A 21,623-nucleotide genomic window follows, 5' to 3' on the forward strand; every position below is an offset into this window, starting at 1 on the left:
CAGGGTGAAGGGGAGACATGCAGAGGAGTAGGGCTCTGGCCTAAGGCAGATTGTGCTGTGGCTGGCCTGGGGAGAGGAGTGAGAAAGATGAAGCACAGCTGGGGGTTAGAAAGGCTGCCTGGCCAAGTGGGGATTCGGTGATGGTGCGATCCTCTGGGGAGCCATGGCTAGAATGAGGGGTGTGTGGCAGGGAATGAGAGGGCTGGGGCTGGGTAGATAGTTGGGAGGCATTGGTTGAAGGAGTTGGTTGGGTTCAAAGGCCGTGGGGGTCTTTCCCTCCGGGTGGGTTGGGATGTCCTGAATGGCCATGCTGTCTTTAAGCTCTAACTCCTTTTGTGCTGATGAGTTGATTGGTTTTATTCATTAAGAATGTGTCTTGTGGCCCTGAGGACAGGGATGGTATCTTAGCAGGAGACTCAGTTGGGCACTGTGGTCTGTGTGACACATGCCTGAGATCTGTGCCCAAGACCCTCTGGAAACACTGACTGTGGGGTTCTAGGGTGCTGGGTCACCTCTTACTTAGAAAGAAATGACTGCAGTGGGCATTAGGAGCCTTCCAGAGCCAGGCTGTTCTGAGTAGTAGATCAGAGGTGCAGTCTTTGCCTCCATTAGTCCCCCTCTTGTGGTATTTAATCACTTTCTCCCTAGCTTGTCATGGAACTCTCTCTGAGATTGGAAACCCCTTCCCGGCTAGCCCAAGGTACTTTCCAATTGCTGGCTTCTCATCACCCCACGAAGTGAGGGCATGGAGGGTGGTCTCTTTAAAAAACAAATCCAATGCTGTCATCCTCCCTGTGGTGGCCTCCCCATGTCCCTAGAATAAAGTCCACATTCCTGAGTTAGCTGACAAGGTCCTGGGTAAGCTGCTGCGCCTTCCAGCCTCCCCTCCAGCGAGGCCTTCCAACCCCTGTTTTGATGGTCTGGGTTTGTTGGGTGTAGAGCAAAGTCAGAATGACCACAGGCCTTGCCTTCTGCTGTCAGGCCAATGAGAGCTTTTCTCAGTGTTCCCCGGGGCTCTCAGGAGCCTAAGGAAGCACACTGTGGGCCTCTGAGGAGGGAAGGGCAAAGGGGGTGGGTTCTGGGGCTCTGGTGCTAAATTCCTCTCTGGCCTGTCTCTGGTCTGGTTTTCTTATCTGCTAAGCATCAACACCAGCCTGGGTTGGAATAGTGCTAATGGAAACAAGCCCCAGCTTCTTCTGTAAGCAAACAACATTCCTGAGGTGGGGAGGGAAGGGGCCCATCCCCTGGGCCTCGGCAGCTTCTACCTTCTGGGATCTGGGACAAGGGTAGGATCCACCCCCTTCATAACCTGGGGAGAAGGAGCACCTTAGGGTGCCGGGCTGCTGTTTGGCTGGCCCTGGGTGGTGAGTGGCTGACCCAGCGCTGTAGAGGACTGTTCTGGTAGCCCTGGTGTTCATGCAGGGAGGCTCCTGTGGGCCATTATCTTGTTTGAGCCTAATAGCAGCCTCTGCCGAGCAGGTGATGTGCACAGCTGGCCGGTGTCAAGCCAGACACAAATCCAGCTCTTATGTTGCAGGCTTTGTGCACATCCCACCAGACCAGCATTTCCCAGGCCAGTGCTGAGAAATCTCTTTCCTGCAGGATATTCCTGGGTACTAAGCCTGATTAGACAAAGTGCAGTGGGTTTCCTTAGTGCGTACTTCTGGGAACCTTGTGTGTGCAATGAAGGAAGGCCATGAAACCCCCCTCTCATGCAGACTCACTGTGGCTTGGAGACACTGTACTATGCCATCTTGTTCTCTGTGGACTGGTGTGACCTGAAGAGTCACCAAACTTCTGGAAACTTCATAGGCCCCAAGTGTCATTCTAGGAAGGTTGTTTAGGATTAATTCGGTCAGGAGGACAAGATACAGGAGTTGGAAGGGGAGTTCCTCCTAGGTGTCAGATTCTTTGCTGGGGACTTGAGTCCTCCTATTGTGGGTGATTTTTTTCTCATTCTAAAGCTAGGAAGTTGAGGTGTTAACGCTTCAAGATCACAGGAATTGTGAGTGGGAGATTCAGTCCTAGGTCTGTCTGACACCAAATCCACACTCAATCCATTTCATTCCATCATGGTGCTTATAAACATTTATCTTGGTATTTGCAGGATCAGGTCCCCGTGTGGCTTTGGCTTCTGTAAGCTTTGCCTCTGTTCTGAATCGGTACCAAAGATTGGTGTCTGTAGCACTTGCTTGGCAGATGCACACCCTGTGCTCTTGCATGGATCCCAACAAGGGCAGGGTCCACGCCACACCAGCTGAGGCCCTTTGTGGTGTGTCTGGTGGCCAGTGGTGGGTACCTCCACCTTGGTTGCATAAGGGGCATTAGAAGTTTCCAGAAAACTCAGTTTATTTAACCTTACACAAAGCTTTTTGGGGACCAGTAAATTATCTTCACTCCTATTGCTTTTTGCAGATTGAAATCCCCGATATGCTTTCTTTCCCTTCTTGTTCTGGGGATATTAAAATTTAGTCCATACCTGGTTTGGGTTTTGCAACAAAGGAGGTGGCTGTGATCCTTGTGTATGATTTCAGTGTATGGGTCTCCTTGTTCTTTTCAGCTCTGTGATTCGCTGGCCCTCTCTGTAGCTCAAGGGGATTTCTAGCCTCTTAGAAACCTTCCCCATGACTCCTTCCTCATCTCTGCCTTGTTCCTCATGCCTCCATTTAGGAAACTGTAACTGAGCACGTGGGTCAGGCATTGTGCTAGACATTTGAAAGCTAGATGAATCAGACCTGCCCCAGTCTTCAGGTAAAGCTGCAAACAATGACATTTTGGCTGCTTGATTCCAAAGTGGAGACAGTGCAGAGCACAGACGGGAGGCACCACAGGAAGTCTTTGGGCAGCAATCAGGGAGGGATTTACAGAGAAAGGAGCATTTGAGCTGAGATTTGAGAGAGGGTTCCTGGTGCAGAACTCCAGCTTCTTCCAAGGCCTGGAGGCTTGAGCAGAGTGGGATGTGACTAGGACTTGACTATGAGGAAGGGCAAGAGTAAAGGAAGTGCTGGGAGCATCAGAGGAGATGAATTGGTGGGTGCATAAAGGCCCTACTCAGAGTGCAAAGATTTTATTCTGGAGAAGATGGTGGAGCCACTGAACTGTTGTGAATTGGTGGGGAATATCCATAAAATAGGAAGTAACATGAAAAGAGATGGAGCTGCTGAGTCACCCTGAAGGCAGCCAGGGGGATGGACTGAAGGAGGTAGGAGACTCAGGAGAAGGCTGGTGAGGGGGACAGCTGTGCAGTCTGCCAAGCGGGGCCGTGGGCCTAGACAGGGGCTCGGTGGAGGGCGTGCCAGTCTTCTAGGGAGGAGTGTACAGTGAGTGTCTTGAGTGACCAGATGAACAATGTCTTTCCCAGAGATGGGGACACAGAAGAGAGTGCAAGTATCACCCCTGGGACTAGTCCTGATTTGCTGAAACCATTCAATAAGTAGCAGCATTTGATGGAATTCCCAGGATAATGGGGTTAGCTGGCATAGCCATGAGAGAGAGCAGTGCCCTCTCCCCCCCACAGTGTGGCTGCTGCCGTCCTCCATTAATTACTTAGACCTCTTGATGCTGGTGAACTTGGCTTATGAATCACCAGCTGAGCTGCTGTGCTAGATGTTCTGAAGGAGACTTACTCCATGCCTCTAGGGAGGCACATCAGCCTCCTCTGCCTGATTTTTTTTTTCAATTGGGTATTTAGAAACTTTATAGTACAGTTCAGTAGTGGGGTCACGTCAGATTCTTTAAAATACAGCACATTACGTGTTGCACAGAGAAGACAAGTAGTGCCTCTGTGGCATCTTACTATGCCGATGGACAGTGACTGCAATGGGGTGTGGGAGAGACTTGATAATACGGATGAATGTAGTAACCACAGTGTTGCTCATATGAAACCTTCATAAGAGTGTATATCAATGATACCTTAATAAAAAAAATACAGTGCGTTACAGGGGACAGTCACTCCTTGGTGACAGTGCCATCCACAATGGTCATTGTTTGGGTCCTTGGAGTCATTTTGGTTTGAGGACTTATGTTTTCAGGAGATTTTCATGTGCACTTCAGAGTTGGGAGAAGTCTGGCTTCTGTGCAGTGTGTGCACAGACTAACCCCTTAAATCAGTGGTTCTCAACTGGGGGCGATTTTGCCCCCCAGTCTCCAGCAGAGGCAATGTCTGGAGACATGTTTGGCTGCACAATGGGGACAGTTAGTGTTGTCTAGTGGGCAGAGGCCAGAGATGCTCCTAAATATCCTACAATACACAGAACAGGCCCCGACAACAAAGAATTAAGTGGCCTCCAATATTCATAACTGATCACATCACTTTATAGTTCATGAAAAGCTGCAGCCTCTTCTCCCTTGGCCTGGAATACTAGTCAGCCATCCCTTCCACTCCTCTATCAATATTTTACCCACCTTAAATAACATCTCCTCCATGGAGCCCTCCGTAGCCATCTGCGTTTTCCATTGAATCACCCCCTTTCCTCTCTGTACCTACAGCAAGTTGCTTTATTGCTGTCCTCCTCTCTTGAGTCTTGCATTAGAGCTGGGGCTTATGTGGGCTGCCTCTCTGCCGCGAATGTGCCACAATGACAGGTGTACTGTCTCACTGGTGCATACATTTAATGAGTATGTGTTAAATTAGTCTTGTGAGATAGAGAAGGCGGCATGAAATGTCATCTGCATTTACAATTAAGCCAGAGAGGTGGCCCGCTCCCAAGGTCACACAGCAAGTGCTTTTTCTCCATCCATGCAGCAGATCTGCTTACAGGTGTCCATTGTGTTTGGTACTGGGAGCAGTGAACAGGACTCAGGAAAGCCAAGGAGCCTGCTTTTTGTCCACTCTATACTGCATCGCTCAGATTGGCACCTCAGCTAGTGGCATGTGTGTCTGCCTGTCCCACTACATTATAAAATCCTTGGGTCCTTTATACCTTTGTCATTATATTTGTGCGTGTAGGCCATTAATGTATATTAGTCGAATGAATAAATAAATTTAATGGGTATGAAAACTTCTATATTATTTCAGCAACTGCTTTCATGGAACCTTCCTAAACAGTGGAACTCAGGCACCTTGACAGTTTCATGTCCCTTGACGGTTTAACTTAAAAGCAATGGCTGCAACCAGGTGAAAGGGCAGGGACATGTTCACCTGTGCTCTCGGGTAAGAGGTGGGGGTCAGAAACAATCAGATGCTTGCGTACATCAGTGATTAAGCTGCAGCGGGGTTTCCTTGTATCTGATTGAGGCCACCTGGGTCTCTGAACTGGAACCTTGGCTCAGAACTTAAATGACTCCCCAAGGTCACCCCCCTCACCTTTTTCCTTTTGGCTCCAGTGATTTAAGGTGGAAGGGTAAAGAGTCCCTTGTACAAACCAGCACAAGATGAGGTTTGTAGCTTCAAGTTGGCATAGTTAATGTCTGTTTTACTGCTTTGCTTAGGGGAATTCTCAGGCTGCTTTCTCCCCACTGCACCAGAGAGTTCACAGGGAAGGCGGCGTAAGTGGAAACTGAGCAGGCATTGAAGCAAGATCGGTCAGTTTGAACCTGGGTTTTGTGACCTGCGTGTAAAGGGGATATGATGATAACACCCCTGATGAGGTGGTTGTGGAGACTGAGAAGATAGAGTGCCTCTTAGCAGGCTCTCAATACATGGTAGTGGCTTGAGAGCTCCAAGCCTAGAACTTGGCCTGCGGAAGGCTTTACGTAAATCCTAGTTGTCTAGGAATGGAAAAGCTCACAGTGCTTTGTCCTAAGAGAATAAATTCTGTCTTTAGGGGGCTAGCAGTTTCTTTTCCAAACAAACACACAAAGTAAGTAAAAAGAGAACCAACCAGAGGGAGGGAGAGAGAGAGGATTCCTTGGGAAAACAGAAAGGAGTAAGAGGTCCAAATGGATATGTGGGGGGAAAGGGGGAAGGAAGGCAAATAATCGAGGAATTACATTTTGGGTTGAAAGCAGAGAATTTTTGGTCAACCCATTTACTTTCAGTTTCATCATTTCCTGAGAGTCCTAATTTAGCCTTGGGTTGTGTCCTCTCAATTATGGCCTAAAAAGGCAACTGCTTGGGGCTTTTGAATTTGGACTGGCACCCACAGGAAGCAACACAGAAAGGGCCAGCCTCAGCCTGATCTGATCTGTAGTGGGCCAGAGCGGCCTTCTTGCTCCTTAACTCTTTGCTGGCCTGCTGAGCCCCTCAGATTTCCAGACTTCCCGAGGTGCCCTAATATGAGCCACCGAGCTCTTTCCTGCAGGCGGTTTTCTTAATGCGAATACCCAGCTCAGGCGGCCACCCACACTCATCAGCCCTTTGGAAACATTTTGATAATACGCCTCAGGGCCATAAAAATGTCTGAATGTTCCTTTGCTCCAGTAACTCCATTTCCGGGAATTTATATCAAGGTGGTCCACTATATATACATATAAGAAGAGGTTTTTTTTTCTTTTTCAAGAAAAAAGAATGAACTGTAGAATATTATGCAGCCATTAAAAGCAGAGACCTTGGAGTCAGGAGTCCCGAGTTTGAGTCCTCAGTCCCCCATCTGTGTGACTGGTTAAGTTATTTCCCTCCCGGAGTCTCTGCATCACTACTGTAAATGGAAGCGTTTGGATATGATGATCAATAAGCAAATAACTGTGTGGGGAAATGGTCATAACAAGTAGGAAAACTACAAAATGTGAAACTTGATGCTCTATGATAATGATAAAATCAAGTGCTTCTTTGAACCAGGACTAGAAAGGATTATTTTTTTTTAAGAGAACACTAATTTTGGGGGAGAGGGTGTCAGGCATTTATGGGGATAATTTTCTTTCACTTTGAAAACTTATATTCTGTGCAGTTTTGAAAAAGTTTCAGAGGCATTTAGCGTGCTCCCAGGACAGGGTGGGGAGAGGTGTCTGCATGCTGGCTGCTGCATTTAGTTAACTGCTGCCTTAGTATCCTTTCTAGAATGCCCCTTATTTTATTTCTAATGGCTCTTGACAATGGCTGCTTACTCCACCTGCATCCTTAGAGGTTACCCTAGAGCATTATCCTTAGAGCATTAACTGACTGCACTGCTCGCCTCCCCACTAGACACACACGAATCAAGAGCCACCAGGGCCCCGGAGCCTCTCCGTGACACTGTGGAAACAGGAGCTCGGCTGCAGCCCTGTGGCCCCTGAGTTGTTGAGGTGGAAGTTTCTGTCTGGGCTAGGTGAGAGGCTTTAATAGCAACCGCATTGTTTATCATGACCTCCGTGGCCCTCCTCTGGTCCAGGCCATGTATTGATCTTGGCACTGTTGTTAGCCTGTGTCATTCCAGCAGAGTGGTTGAAACCCAATAGCTCTGTCCTTGGCCTGGCCAAGCAGGGTCCGGCCATGTTTAGTGTGAAGTTTTGCCGAGCGAGAGGTGCTGAGGTTAGTGGGGACTCTGCAGGCCCACTGTCCTGGGAGCTTTGGCAGACTGAAGAGCAGAGGGGTGCAGCCCCGTGTGTTGGTCCAGCTCTGAGGGGACACAGTGTGGCCCCCTCTGTTACAGGAAGTGCGGCCTGGCCTCCAGATCTTTGTTAGCCATCAGGGGTGGAGAGTGCTATCCTCTCATTGCCCCTTTCCCCGAGGCCTAAAAGGGCAGAATTAGGCTCCAAAGGTGATGCGCCAGGCAGTTTCCCCTTGCCAGCTGCTTCAGTGTTTACGGCCCTTGAGCACAGACCCTCTGATGAAAGGGCCAGCGGTTTACCCGGATTTGCAGGGTAGGCCGAGCACTCAGGGCCTATAGCCTGAAGGGAGCCCATGCGCTGTCCCTTCCAGGCTCTGGGCAGGTTTTTTGTGTTGGTCCCACCAGGGTTGCTGTCGCTGGGATGCAGGAGTTTGATGAGGCCTGGAAGTCACCCTGCCATCACTGTTGACAGCAGGCCAAGGGAGTGAGAATGTTGAATTTTCACATGCTCTGCTTTTTGATGGGCCCCGTGGTCCGCTCTGGGAAGGCTCTCTGAGCCTTCCTGCCTGCCTGATAACACTCAGTAAATATTTGTTGAACTCTTGGAATGCATTCCCTGCATATCCCATCAACTTATCCACAGTTTTGACCCAGCTCTAGTGCTGGTCTGACCTCTTCTGCATGGCCTCAGGCACTAGTGTGCTAGGAACAGCCCAGGCCCAGGGGCCAGGTAGGTCTGGGTTAGAGTCCTGCACCCTGACTCGCTGGGTGACTCTGCGCAACTGACTTGCCCCCTCTGAGCCTGTTTCCTCACTTAACAAATTGAGGATAATAAAAGCTCTTTTCTAAGGTGGTTGATGGCTAAGTGGGATGAGTAAACCAAGCTTGGTGTTGGTAGGAAGGTACTTAATGACTGACCCCATTTCCCTCCTCTTGGAGGATCTGGTAAAGGGCATGTGATATCCTCAGATGTCTTCACTGGGCTGGGTCAGTGGAACTCTTAACCAGCAGATGATAATAGGATTTTGGGGGACAGGATTCAAATGAATCCCTTTTTGCATATTGGTGGGAGATTGTCTTATCCTTTATGGGTTTGTAGGATGCAGACTGGTTGAGAGCCAGCAGCCCATGAGGCCCTGTGCTCCGTGATCATTGCAAGTTCTCAAGCAGGGCAGTGACATGGTAGTGGAGGTTTTGGGGAGACTGGCTTCAGGAACCTGGATACAGAGACTTTGGGGAGGCCTAGCTGCCAGTGGTCTGATGAATGGCAGAAAGGCAGAGAATATCTGGTATTACCTCTGGCAGAGAGAAGCCTTTGATTTGATTGCTTTGAGTGAGGGCGACTGGAAGTAAGCTGGTGGAGCCCCGGGCACTGCTGCCCACTTAGATGCCAGATCTCACATAAGATGAGGGTGGGTCCAGTGGTTTGCAGTCATCCAGATCCTGCCGTGTTTGCTGCAGCCTGACTCTGTGTCCTGCCTTCTCTCAGGGGGTGGTCCTTGCAGGTGCATGGTGCTCTGGTCCCCCAAGGGGGGCTGCCAGGATTTGCTTGTGCTGGGAATGTAAACAAAGCCCCCAGCTGAGGTTGCTGGGGAGGCTGCCAGGCTCTGCCCCACGGACTTGCCTTCCCTCCTGTAGGGGATGTGGGGGAAGCTAGCAGATTTCCTGGAAAACAGCCTCTCCTGGAGTGAGTCCAGGAGAGCCCCTTATCCTTGATCTGGAAACCATTTAATGAGCCCAGATAAATAAGAAGGCCTGGGTGGCTCAGATTTTTCTTTTGTTCTCTTCCTTCCAAACCTCCAATGTTCTTGGCATCCAAGTCCCTGTGACTGGATGGATGAAAGTCCATGTGACTGATTTGGGTCTGGGGTCCTCCTGACTTCCTAGGCCTGGGGAGAGGGCCTTGATCTCACAAGGTAAACGCTTTCCTGTGCTGTGAGCTAGGCAGTGAGCTTGTGGGCTCTTTCTCTGGTGACCACTGGCTGGCTCTGTCTCAGACCAGGGTTTCTAAGTCCTGCTTTGGTTCTCTCAAAGGTGCTACCTCTCAGCTGATCCCAGCCTGAGCCTTTGAGCAGGAATAGATACTGCGCATTGGACCAGGAGTCCAGAGTCCTTCCTGGGTGACTCTGGACAAGCCCTTATCTCCAGGGAGCTTCTCTTTCCTCATCTAAAGCATGTACCTTACCCACCTTTAGAGAGTTGTTACGATGAGGAGCTTGTGAGATACCAAAATGCGTGTGAAAGCATTTCATAAACTACAGAACCATACAGAAGTAAGGGATTACTATTTCATCTTGGCAAGTGAGTCTTGAAAAAAAGCAAATAAATATGTGCTGAAGTTCTCCTGGCCCTAAATTGTGAGGGTTGCCTTTCACATTAGTACCTCAGCAGAGGAACTCTCTTATTATTCTCCGTGATATTTCCCGGAGCCTGACTTCTCTTCTTGTCTTACTTCTTTGGGCTGTTTTATCAAGATGGAATTAAAATCTGTTGGTGACATAGGTGTTTTATGTTCTTCTCTTGGTTGACTCTGTGAAATCAGGAAACACTTTTTAAACTGAGCACTTATATGCTGTTGTTGTCAGTTGCCTTTTTTGGGCTAATTGGAAACCTCTTGTTGGAAGCCCTCTTAAGCAGTGTGGCCATTTTCCTACCTTAGCAGGTATAGCCCAGTAACTGTAATTGCACCTAAATTCGAAAGTCTTTCTATGCTCAGCATTTGGACAATAGTTGTTTATAGGTTTGTTTGATTGTGTAATGATCCTAGGATATATATATACCTGACTATTAATTTCTTACAAAATCCTGATAACAACTTGTTTTTTCAGTCATGTACATCTTTTTCCTGAAAGTGGAGAGCAGGCAAATTCTGGCAAATTGTGCAGCCTGATTATATAGAGTTTTACTGTTCTATAATGGTATGTACAGTTTGCAAAGAGAAGAGGTATTAGCAATCCAGCAATCCTTGTGTGGCTAATGTAGTTGGCCCTAACATTTTGTCTTCCTTTTTTTCTCCCACAGGTCCTGGCTGTAAGTCACCATGGCACAGCAAGCTGCCGATAAGTATCTCTATGTTGATAAAAACTTCATCAATAACCCACTGGCCCAGGCCGACTGGGCTGCCAAGAAGCTGGTATGGGTGCCTTCTGACAAGAGTGGCTTTGAACCCGCCAGCCTCAAGGAAGAGGTTGGCGAGGAGGCCATTGTGGAGCTGGTAGAGAATGGGAAGAAGGTGAAGGTGAACAAGGATGACATCCAGAAGATGAACCCGCCCAAGTTCTCCAAGGTGGAGGACATGGCGGAGCTCACATGCCTCAATGAAGCGTCGGTGCTGCACAACCTCAAGGAGCGCTACTACTCGGGGCTCATCTACGTAAGTGGCTCCCAGGGCCCATGCCCTGAGGCAGGCGGCTCCAGGTCTGTTCCGTTCCCCTCAGATGCCTGGGCTCTGGCTCTCTGGAAGAGAAGGGGGCTTTAAGGAATGTTGGATGCCATCCTCAAACTCTGGCATCTTCATGTCCTACGGAAGGTTCTTGTAACAACACTTTTGTCTTTTCTCTGCATAGCCAAAAACACAACAGGAAGCTGGTTTTAGACCAAATGTAGGGAGATCGTGACGTGTGAGGCTTGCCCACCTGACAGCCTTGGTCCTTAATCTTGGTGGACATAGGGAGGTTCAGGCTATGTGGTCAGTTCTGTCTAAAGTAGGAGAACACTGGGTCCTGATTTCCTACCTCGTTCCTCCTACACTACCTGGTCCCCTCTCTCTTCCCTGCTTTGCCCAATCTCTTTTTTTGGAATTTGCCATCTTGTTCATTTTGGAGGCCTGTCAATGTGGCTTACTTCCCCAGGGAGCATGCTTCCAGCAGAGTTGTGCCAACCCTCAAGAGTAAAACTTGAATCGTTAGTCCACCCCACACTTCAGTGCTGGTTCCATGCCGGGCTTAGAGTCCAGAGTGTAGAAAGGCCCAGAAGTGTGCAAAAGATAAGGAGCTGCACTTTTTCTATCCTCTGTCTAGTAGAGCTACGTTTGCAGAAAGACAGCTCATTACCATTTTAGAAAACATCAAGAAGTGATCATTTACCAGTTTCCTAGCTCTTATGGCCATGGGGTCACAAAGTTCTTTCTAATGTCTATCCCAATTTCTTCAGCTCAGAGATAAATTCCTTTGGTTTTGTCACCAGTAGGGAAGAAATATCTGGTTCTTACTATTCCTAAAGTAGCTCTTTGTTTAAATAGGCTGTTACAGTCACCTGGCCTCCTTGGTCTTAGAGCTGAGGTCTAAGAGTCTCAAATTTTTTTTGAACTGGAGGAAGAAAACATCTCAAGATTATTACAACTCTCTCATTTTATAGGTGGGAAGACCAAGTCTCAGACTGAGGGGTTTGCTCATGATTACATAGATAGTAAAAGGAGATACCAGGCTCATCCTGTTCCAGGGATGGTGAGCCACTCTCAAAGAGTCAGCCGTTTTATTTCTGTATAATTCCAGGGTGACCTCACAGAGCACTTTCCCTACCATGCTGGACTGGTACTTCTAAGTGCCCTGCAATGGGCCAAAGCCCCTCTGTTGAGCTGTGGACCATTTTGGACTGTCCAGAGTCCTGAGCAGGCCAGACAGTGTGCCAGGACTGCATTACCTCTCTGATTGCTAAATCATTCCACGGTAACGGGCTTGTTGTCTCCTGATGTTGGTGTCCACTCTTTGGGCATGAGCCCGACTAGTTGGGGCCTACCAGTAAGGAGATACACAGAATGGTCTATCTGAAAAAGTCCTTTTTATACACCAGCTTAGCCTAACTTTCTAATATAGCAGGTGGGAAGAATGGAGGCCCAGAGAGGTCAAGGGACTTGTGCAGGGTCACACAGTTAGGTATTGGCAAAGCTGAGACTGGCGCTCGGGTTTCCCAACTCTCAGTCCCAACAAAAGTCCTTTAGGAAGCATTGCTTGTCTGTGGAGGGAGGGGAGCCAAGTCCCACTGTCTGGGAGTGGGATGCTCCTCTAGGGAGGCCGGTCGCTCATGCCCACTGTGCTGTGCCCCTAAGCTGCGGTGGCTTCCATTCAGGGAAGTAGGGCGATTAAGGGCATGGGAGGGAGAGCCTCCAGGACCTGGTTCAAATCCCAGCTTTGCCCCTTCCTGACTGTGGGATGTGGCTGTGTGGAGCCTCGCTTCCTCTTCTGCGAGGATTCTGTGAGATCTTTATATGTAAAGCACCAGCCAGGGCCCATCTCACAGCAAGGCCTGGACTCTGAGCTGCTGCCATTTGTTATTAGTGAAGGTAACTCAGTCCCTCTGCTCCAGCCTTTTACTGGTGTCTCAGTTCCCCTTCAGTCCTGCTAGATTTGCTGAGTATGAGACAGGTTGGGCAGCCTGCATTTGCCTGTATCAGCTGGCTGCTTCGGTCTTCCTCCTACAGAGCAGAATGTTAGTTATTAAAGCACATTCAGTGTTACTTGCTTTCTTCTGAAAGCGTGGGTTTAACTCTGTAGGCGAGCGTGGTGGGTACGAGTGGATCTTTTCTCTAGGACTTTTAGTTGGCGGCATTAGGCATTCACTCTCGTTTCTGCTCCTTTGCCTTCACCTCCCATGCCCAGGTCCTCCTGCGTCAGACCAGCCTCCTCCTGGGCCTCCTTACAAAAGGGTGCTTGACTGTTTCTGCAGTTGCCCTAATGGAGACCCCAGCAGGTGCAGAGCTCTGAGGAGATCAAAGCCACTCGGTGAGGCAGCCTGGGCAGGGGGCGCCGCCTCATTCACAGGCCACCTCTCTGCACAAGACATCCCAAATTACAACTCTGGGAGCCTTTGTGCAGCATGTTTGCCCAGCGTTGTGGGCGGCGCGGCTAATTCTGTGCCGCAGCTGCTCTGTCTGTTTCTTCGGGGGGTGAGGCCCTGGGATAGGGGGCGGTCAGGCACAAAGAGCCTCTGTGGCCCATGAATGGAGCAGCTCCCTGGTGTGGCCTTGTGGGAGCAAAGCCACTTGCTCAGTGTCTGTGCCTCCACGCATGCCCAGTGAGAGTGGCGTTCGGGGAGTCTCCTTCCTCCCACCTGAGCTGCAGCGTTCATTCCTCAGGGCTTAGTTTGATCAAATCTGCTGATTTGATGGGATTAGCCCAGAGAATTTTGCGGCCCTGTAGAACCATCTGCCCACCCAGCTGTCAGAAAGACTTGTCCTACTAACCCCAGTCCCCATCTGCTGTCCTGCCAGCTGTTTCTGAACATCTGGCCCTGTGGCACTCCGTAGAAGTGTGGCTATGCGTCCTTCGCTTTCGTCAGGCTGGATTCCTAGAGTATGGGTTTTTGCAAACCCCAGGAACAAAGCTCAGTTGTTTCTGAGCTCCTGGGATGACTTTGCTGCTCCCTGGCCTTCTATCTTATCCCCACCTGTCAGTCACAAGGAGAGAAAACCAGAAATCTGCCTCAGCCCCATCTCCCGTAAGCCCTGAGCCGCAGGTTGCTAACACTGCGTGCCGGCGTTTTGCTCCTTTGCTTTCCTGGACCCTTGTGAAAAAAGTAGTCAGAGGGAAAACAAATGACTGATTATCCCAGGAAGAAAGGAAGCTGAGGGCCCTGCCTCTTCCCTTCCAAACAGAAGAGGCAGCCAAACACATTCGTTCTTTACCGAACTCAGCTGCTCTTACATGCAGGCCGGTGTAGTGTCGGTGGGTCCCGCTGGAGTTTTGCTTTCCGTCTAACTTCTGCTTGGGAAGTCCAAGTGCCGTAGCCCTGCCAGTGCTGGGAAGAGCGTTTGTCCTCATACCTGGTTCCTGTCTTTGGGCTCAGCCACAAGACCCATCCTCCATTTCGGCAGGGCTGGAGGGGGCTGGGGTGGGAGAGGCTGGGCTGACAAAGAACACAAAGCCCCTTACATTTGGCTGCTGTTGGGTCAAGGCGCGCAGTTGCGGACAGTGAGGGTGGAGGCCACTTGTGATGAGGAAAACCAAGAGATGTGAGGAGCTCAGAGAACGTGCCTCCACCACCCAGGAGGTCGACTCCAGCTCTGCCATTAACTGCCTCGTGACTTCAGCTGTCGCTCAACAGAGCCGGTGCTGCCAGTGTGCATGGGCCATGGCGTGGGCCTCTTCTCGCCCTTCTGTGGATCTGTGGCACACTTTCCTAGGAGAGGGTGTTTGAAAATGGCGCTAGGGGTATTAACCAGTGAAATTCACAATTAGTGATCTGCAGAAAAACAAAAGGACTTTAAGGAAACACTGCTTGTCTGTAGAGGGAGGGGAGCCAAGTCCTGTTGTCTGGGAGTGGGATGCTCCTCTAGGGAGGCCGGTCACTCATTATTCCCACTCTGCTGTGCGATTAAGGGCATGGGAGGGAGAGCCTCCAGGACCTGGTTCAAATCCCAGCTCAGCCCCTTCCTGACTGTGGGACGTGGCTGTGTGGAGCTTTGCTTCCTCTTCTGCGGGGATTCTGTGAGATCTTTATAAAGCACCAGCTGGGGCCTGGGCTCTGATGCTTAAAGAGAGCTGTGACTTCAGTTGAGCAGTTGTCACCAGGGTGCTCTTGGGAGTCTCACCCAGATATTAGGAGTCTGTCTTTTTTTTTCTTATGGTGGGGCAGAGGGATCTTGAAAGAAAAAATAGTGGGAAAATTATTACAAAAAGAATTAGCAGTCACAAGTTAATATGGATTCACCTAAGATTGAGGAAAGACAGAGCTAACCTTTGCCACTGGAAACTGCTCTCCTGACTCACGGAACTGCTCTCCATGGCTATGCTGGGTGCCGTGCCAATCCTGAGCACCACTCCATGAGGCATAGATGTCTGGCTGTCTCCATTTTACAGACTGAGAAATGGAGGGAGAGAGAGGTTAAGAATTTGCCGTTGTGGGATTTGAACTCAGGACATCTGACTCTGGGGTCTGATTTTAACCTGGTCAAGTCAGACTTAGAGTAGCAGGTGTATTTTCAGGGGCCTCACATTAAGGGTGTTGACTAATTCAGTTCCCTTTCAGAGAAGACCTGAGTCTTGGAGAAGGCTCACAAGGGACATGAACATAGTCTTTAAGTTTTTGAGGAATTTTCATATGAATGTCTTTGTAAGATTCCAGAGGGAGAGGTGTCTGTCAGTGATATACAAGCCACAAAAGATTTGGATGGTTGAGGAATGCAATGAGTTTTTCCCAGTGCTGGCAAAGTTTAGGCTTGAATATCTCTAACAGTGCTTCAGGGTAGAATAACTTATGTTTCTACAGTTTGCTTGCTGCAGCCAAATCCTTTTCTCTTTGTGCATCTCACGATGACAAACACATCTCTTACTGTCCTTGGATCTGTAACTAGACTTCCACTGTCCATGAAGCTTGCCATGATCTTGCCTGATGCACGTGTTTGTTGACATGCAGAGCTGGCAGCGGTCGTGCAGTCAAGGGAGGACCCTCCCTGAGAACACAGAGGTGGTGCTGATGCCCCCACATCTGCAGCAGGTCTGCTGGAGCAGGTCCCAGAGAGCACGGGGGCTCCAGGGAGTACTCCCCCAGCAGGCTAACTCGGGATCCTTGGAGGCAGCAGAGACCCAACTGTAAAGTTTGCGTGCCATTGAGAATCTGACTTCCTCACCCATTGCTGTTTGCTACTCTTTTCTGTAGACCTATTCAGGCCTGTTTTGTGTGGTCATCAATCCTTATAAGAACTTGCCCATTTACTCCGAAGAGATCGTGGAAATGTACAAGGGCAAGAAGAGGCATGAGATGCCCCCCCACATCTACGCCATCACAGACACTGCCTACAGGAGTATGATGCAAGGTGAGTGCCACCACCCTCCCAGTGGTTGATCTTCACCTGCAGCCCCAAGCGTGCCTTTGCAGGTCCTCATTCACATTCAGTGTCACAGTGATCTAGTGGCTGGATCAAGGTCGGTGGCACTGGTGAAGGGGCGATGCATTGTGGACATCATTGTGTGAAAGCCTAGCCCATGGCTAACAAAGGACATTTTTGTATGTTGCTAGAATGTTCTAGAAGCTTTAAAAAATACATTTCCTAATTGTTTTTCCAATTTCTCATTCTTTTCAAGACCGCTTGCACTAGTCCTTTCACTTCTAGGCCCCTTCTACCATGTACAACCTTTCCTCATTTTTCTACCTCTTTTGCGCCTTCCCCACAGTCTGGAAATATGCTTGAGTTCTTCCCACATTTAAAAAACAGACAGAATCTCTCCTGGATTCTGTACCCCACCCTGGCTTGTCCCTGCAGAACTTTTTAGAGGAAGTATCTGTGCATGTCTGGACCCCCTTCTGCAGACTGACCAAGGTCACCTCCCTTCTCTGTTGCTAAATCCACTGTACTCATGAACTCTTCTCTTACTTAACCTCTCCCCAGCACCCCAGCATTGGACAATCTTGACCACTCCCTTTTGAAAGCCCTTCCTTCCTGTGGCCCTCTCCCTGCTCCCCAGTCTCTGCTGTCCTCATCTGTGTGGTCTCCGGTGTCCTTAAGGTCTCACTCACTCCAAGTACTCCTCTGGGTAGTGGCCGCATCCACTCACATGACTTTACCATCCCTTTCTGGATGAGAAGCGGCACTGTCTCCTGATGGCTGCCAGCCGCTTGCTCCGGCTGTCATTTCTCCATCCACCAGTCACCCAAGCCTGGGACCTGGCTTATTGGCACTCCTCTCTCTCCCTCACCCCTTTGTCCCAGTCAATCAGCACTTCCTATAGATACTATCTCTTCTCATATTTCTCCCCCAGGCCCCCTACCATCCCCATGGCCCTGACCTTGGTTTAGGCCTCCACAATTTTTTGCCTGCAGTATTGCTATGACCTCTTAACCTTCACTTTTAATAGAGCCCTCCCTCTCCGCTTCCATCAGAGGGTCACCTTTCTAGAAAGCAAATCTGACCAAAGCCCCTGATTTGAAATCCTGAAAAATCTTGAAAAGGCTCCCTGTTGCTGCAAAGGTAACCCTCAAACCCTGTAGCACATGCAGTACCCTTCGTAATTGGCCTCCTGCCTACCTCAGACTTCCTGGATGCCTGGAGCTCCTTCCATTTCTCCAACAGGCCTTTCTACTTCGAACTGCCGTACCCAACTCCTGCAGGCCTGCAGTTTCTGGCAAGTCTCTGTCCTTTTGTTAAATTTGCAACTGAAACATTCCTGCTCTCCAGGGAGGTATCTGGGCTAGAGTTAGTGATACTTTTTTGCTTTGGTGTTTACACATTTGTTTTTCTCTCCTAGACATGGACAGGACCCATATTGCCTTTATATTCTCAGAGGTTCTCCAGGTACCTGGCATATGATGGCATTTCATGTAATTTGAAATCAAGCCTGACCTTCAGGCAGGGCTGAATTCTCATATCTTCTATTTATAGTGGTTTTTCAAGTCTATTACATGTGAATCTCTTTTGCTTTAAAACTTATAATCAATCTAGGTGGTGGTGGTAGTATTAACAGCTTTTTCCCTGTTTTAGTGTTAAAATGGCAGCACATGGGTCTGTTCAGTACCTATGCCTGATGTTGAGAAGAAGGTGTATTATTGACGAGCTTGATGAATTATGTAGGATGTACAAGTTTGGCCTAGCCTTTGGCTGTTGTTCACGTCTATCAAAATCCCTTGAGGAAGCCAACCCTTTAGTTTTAAAGTAAGATGTCTGTTTCACAGTGCTAACGGAAGCAGTCTGGTGAAAGAACATTCTGTGAGATTCCTGAGTCTGTGTCTCCAGAGGTTATGAGTCAGTTTTCTCCTGGCTCTCTAATTGGCCTAGTACAGAAGTGCACCCTGGAGTCTTCTGAGCTCCGCACTACTGAATTAGGGCATGTTCCCCACTTGGATCCTGGATTTGAATGGTTTTCTAGTAGGTGGGCTTTCTCCACTGCTGGGCAAACCATGGTGACAAGAATAATGTAATGATGCAAAACATGGCGTCTGCAGCTAGAGTCCTTGGAACTGGACTTCCAGCCTTTCTTCCAACAACCTCTGGAACTCCTTCCCAAAGACTGGTCCAATTTTTATTTGTTAGCAACAGTAAGAAAATTTGAGGGGCAAAAGTCAGCTCTATAGGTTGGAGATAACTGAGAAAAAGAAAAGGAATACGCAGAGGGCTGGAGTGTTCCTTCATGTTGACCAGGAAGTCTTGGCCTTTGCGGAACGGCCTTGACAGCAAATAGGGTGCTTCCCCCAATGATGAGGGCATGTGGGTGGGTGTTTTCATTTTTTGGGGATATGAAATACATTTGCGGCATAGGGAGCTTTGGTACTTGGGGAAGTCTTGGTACTTCTTTTTAACAATCTGTGACGTAATCTCCTCAGCCATCCATGTAATCCCCCACCCTCAGTCTGACAGTTTCACTCATCTGCCTGATGTTGGGCTTGCTGTAGCTCTTTAACCCCCAGGTTGACCAACTTAGGACTTTTCCAAGTTTCCTCTTGTCACACACAGTTGACTTTAAAGCAATTAGCAGCAGGTTTCTTGTTCCTGAGGCAGGAAGGAAGTTAATGAGCAGAAGTTGCCTCTGTTATGACAAGATGCTTTACTCTTGCAGAGAGGAGCCTTCCATTCATGCCCCCAGTCAGGTATTGATGGTGGGGCCTGGGGGTTGGCAGGCTGTTCCAATGAGCTCCTTTCTTCTGGAGGAATACGTCTTAGCACTCCTTAGCACCGGCTTTGGGGAAGGGAGGTTTGTTCACTCCCATTCCTCTTGAAAGGTGTAGCCAGACAGTTCCTTTTCTGCTTTTCTTTCTTTAAAAAAAAAAACAAGACCTAGAAAAAAGTTTCCTCCATGAGCTGGCTATGGCTTATGACATACTAGCATTTATTCTGCCAAATAGGGTAGACTTTTTATGAGATGAGCTCTTTGAGCCTTGCTAGGTACCTCCCTCCGTCTTTCATCTCTTAGATGCTCTGGTTTGCCCGTAGGTCCTCATTTATGCCTGTTGCCCTGCAGTTTGTATTAATAGTGCCCTCTTTCGCTTTCAGAAGCATCCCAGTTTGGATGATAAATTATATGGTCATGCTACCTATTTGTCAGACTAAGCCAGGATTTCTCAAACTTGGTACTGCTGATATTTGGAGCTGGAAAATTCTCTCCTAGGGGTTGGGGCTTGTCTTGTGTGAGATGTTTAGCAGCATCCTGGCCTCTACCCATTAGATGCAGGCAACACCCTCCCCCACCATAGTGACAATCAAAAATGTCCCCAGACATTGCTAACAAGTGTTCCCTGGGGGCAAAACTACTGCTGCTTGAGAACCATTGGACTAAACGTTGCAGATTGGTTTAACTCTGCGTGTCAACTCCCACTGATCAGTAGTGGCTTGCATATCCCTTTGTTGGCACTGATCTGACACTCAATGGCAAGGAATGCTGGGATAGATTAGTGCTGTCTGCCATGGGCACGGGGTGGGGCATGGCAGCATATGGTACCCTGGGTTAGTTCATAGAGACAGGCGATAGAAAGTACCAGGATACCAAGAGGTTCCGTACATTATTCTGGCCCCGGCAGTCCAGGTGGAGAGACAAGTTAGGTTTATACACAGAAATCTGCAGCTGTAGCTATATAAAAAGACAAGGTGCTGCCTACACCTGGTGCCTGCATTACAACAGGTGTCAGGTGTGTGGGGGTTAGAGAAAGGTGTGGCCTCAGAGGCCTGTGGTGGTTGGAAAGGCACCGTGGAGGTCTGATCCTGTGGAAAGGCTGGCAGGTATGTGTCAGTAAGTGGTTATGGTGCAGTTCAGGCGTGCCCGGCACCGTTTTGTTTGTCTTAATCCTCAGCCTTGGGTTTAATTAAAGTTGAGGTGACATGGTTGGTTCACCCTCCCAACCCCGACTTTCCCATTTGGCTAATTTGTTGTTGTGGCTACTAATGGGTCTTCCTGCCGTGGAGATTGAACTGTTTTTCAGGATTCTGTGAAGGCTTTGAACTGAGGATGAGAGAGCAGGGGCTTGTCCAGGGCAGGTACAAGTGGCTGCCTATGGAATTCAGCAGAAGCAGCCCATGGTCTGTGTAAGGCATGACTGGGTTGGGAAATGGCATTCCTGGCTTCTTTTGGTGCCTGCCTACCGGGGTCTCCCTCCGTGGGTACGGGGGCGTCAGTTCTTACAGGAGAACCGGCCAGTTGAAGAATTTGATTTGAGTCCAGTTATCTTCCCATAATAGCAGGAAAAAACATCTCCTATGTTAATTAGTTAGAATGCCAGGTTTGGTTCACTTTCAGCGACTTTATGGTATTTTAATGAGCAACTAGCATTTCTGGGGGAGTGGCAGCAGAGTCTGCTTTCATTCCAGTCCCAAACTTAATCTGAGAGCTATTTAACCCTTTGCTCTGTGCCAGTCCCACCTCTGCCTCTCAGCAAAAGCTGCTCCGAAAGTGGTTGGTCACCAAACAGTTGCTCAAAGTGCCTGGTGAGTGTCCGTGTTCTTTCTGTGGTTGACTAGCCTTTTTGGGTAAACATTGGAAGGCAGAATTTTAACACTGCCTTCACGTCTGAATATGAGCCTTTGAATTCCCAGGTAAAGGGACAGGCCCAGAAATGTTAACTGACTTGTCCGAAGGCCTCCAGAATCTGCCCCAGAGACCAGGGCCTCCTGTCTGCTGCCCCATGCCCATCCCAGAGTGCTGTCACCCCTCATTTGCTCTGGCCGTGTTTGGAGGAAGTCTCCTGTCCAGTTGGCCGTTGGGGGGAGGAGGCCTTCCCTCCCCTCTCTGAACACTCTCCCTGCCCTGCTGGGTGTTGCTCCCATGGAGCTGTATGCTTTCCAAGGTCTTTCTGAGGCGAAGTGCCTTACTGGTGAGGCACTGGAGAAATGCTTCGGGGGTACAGTAAAGCCTGACTTTGAACAGACTCACCAGGACAGATGGTTGGGGAAGCCACAGATGTGATGACTCCACTTACGCAGGAATGTGCCAGCGAGGAGGCTCAGGCCCTGCCAGAGTCCTGCCAGCCATCGGCACACAAAGGCCCTGCTGTCTGCAGGGAGGCCCGGAGCTGGCCCATGTGCAGTGGAGGCAGTGTCAGCTCACCTCGAGGAGTGCACTCTGTGCCTGCATGGGGTCCCCTCATGCTAGCTGAGTGCCTACTGTGTGCTAGACATGGCCCTGCCTGGAAGGGTTCCCGAGAGGCAGGTAAATAAACAAGGTGGAGACTGAGAGTCCAGCACATAGGGGGCACCCCACCTAGCTTGAGAGCTGAGCGGTTAGTGGGGCTTTGAGAGCAGACAGCATTTCATGGTAGTCACCAAAAAAGAGTTTGCTGGGCCTCGGCCTTAGCTTTATA

The 21,623-nt window shown here is 49.3% G+C and overlaps 1 protein-coding gene across 2 annotated transcripts in view; it reads left to right on the top strand.

Moving 5' to 3' along the window:
* Positions 1 to 21,623, top strand: part of MYH9 (myosin heavy chain 9) — an 87,398-nt gene that overhangs the window by 18,594 nt on the left and 47,181 nt on the right. For both annotated transcript variants that reach the window (XM_036891454.2, XM_036891453.2), the window contains 2 exons: positions 10,428 to 10,779; positions 16,002 to 16,158. In XM_036891454.2, coding sequence (XP_036747349.1) covers positions 10,447 to 10,779; positions 16,002 to 16,158 — 490 coding nt within the window. In that variant the 5' untranslated portion in view covers positions 10,428 to 10,446. The remainder of the gene's footprint in view (positions 1 to 10,427; positions 10,780 to 16,001; positions 16,159 to 21,623) is intronic.

This window comes from Manis pentadactyla, chromosome 10 (genome assembly GCF_030020395.1).
Source record: "Manis pentadactyla isolate mManPen7 chromosome 10, mManPen7.hap1, whole genome shotgun sequence".
NCBI lineage: Eukaryota > Metazoa > Chordata > Mammalia > Pholidota > Manidae > Manis > Manis pentadactyla.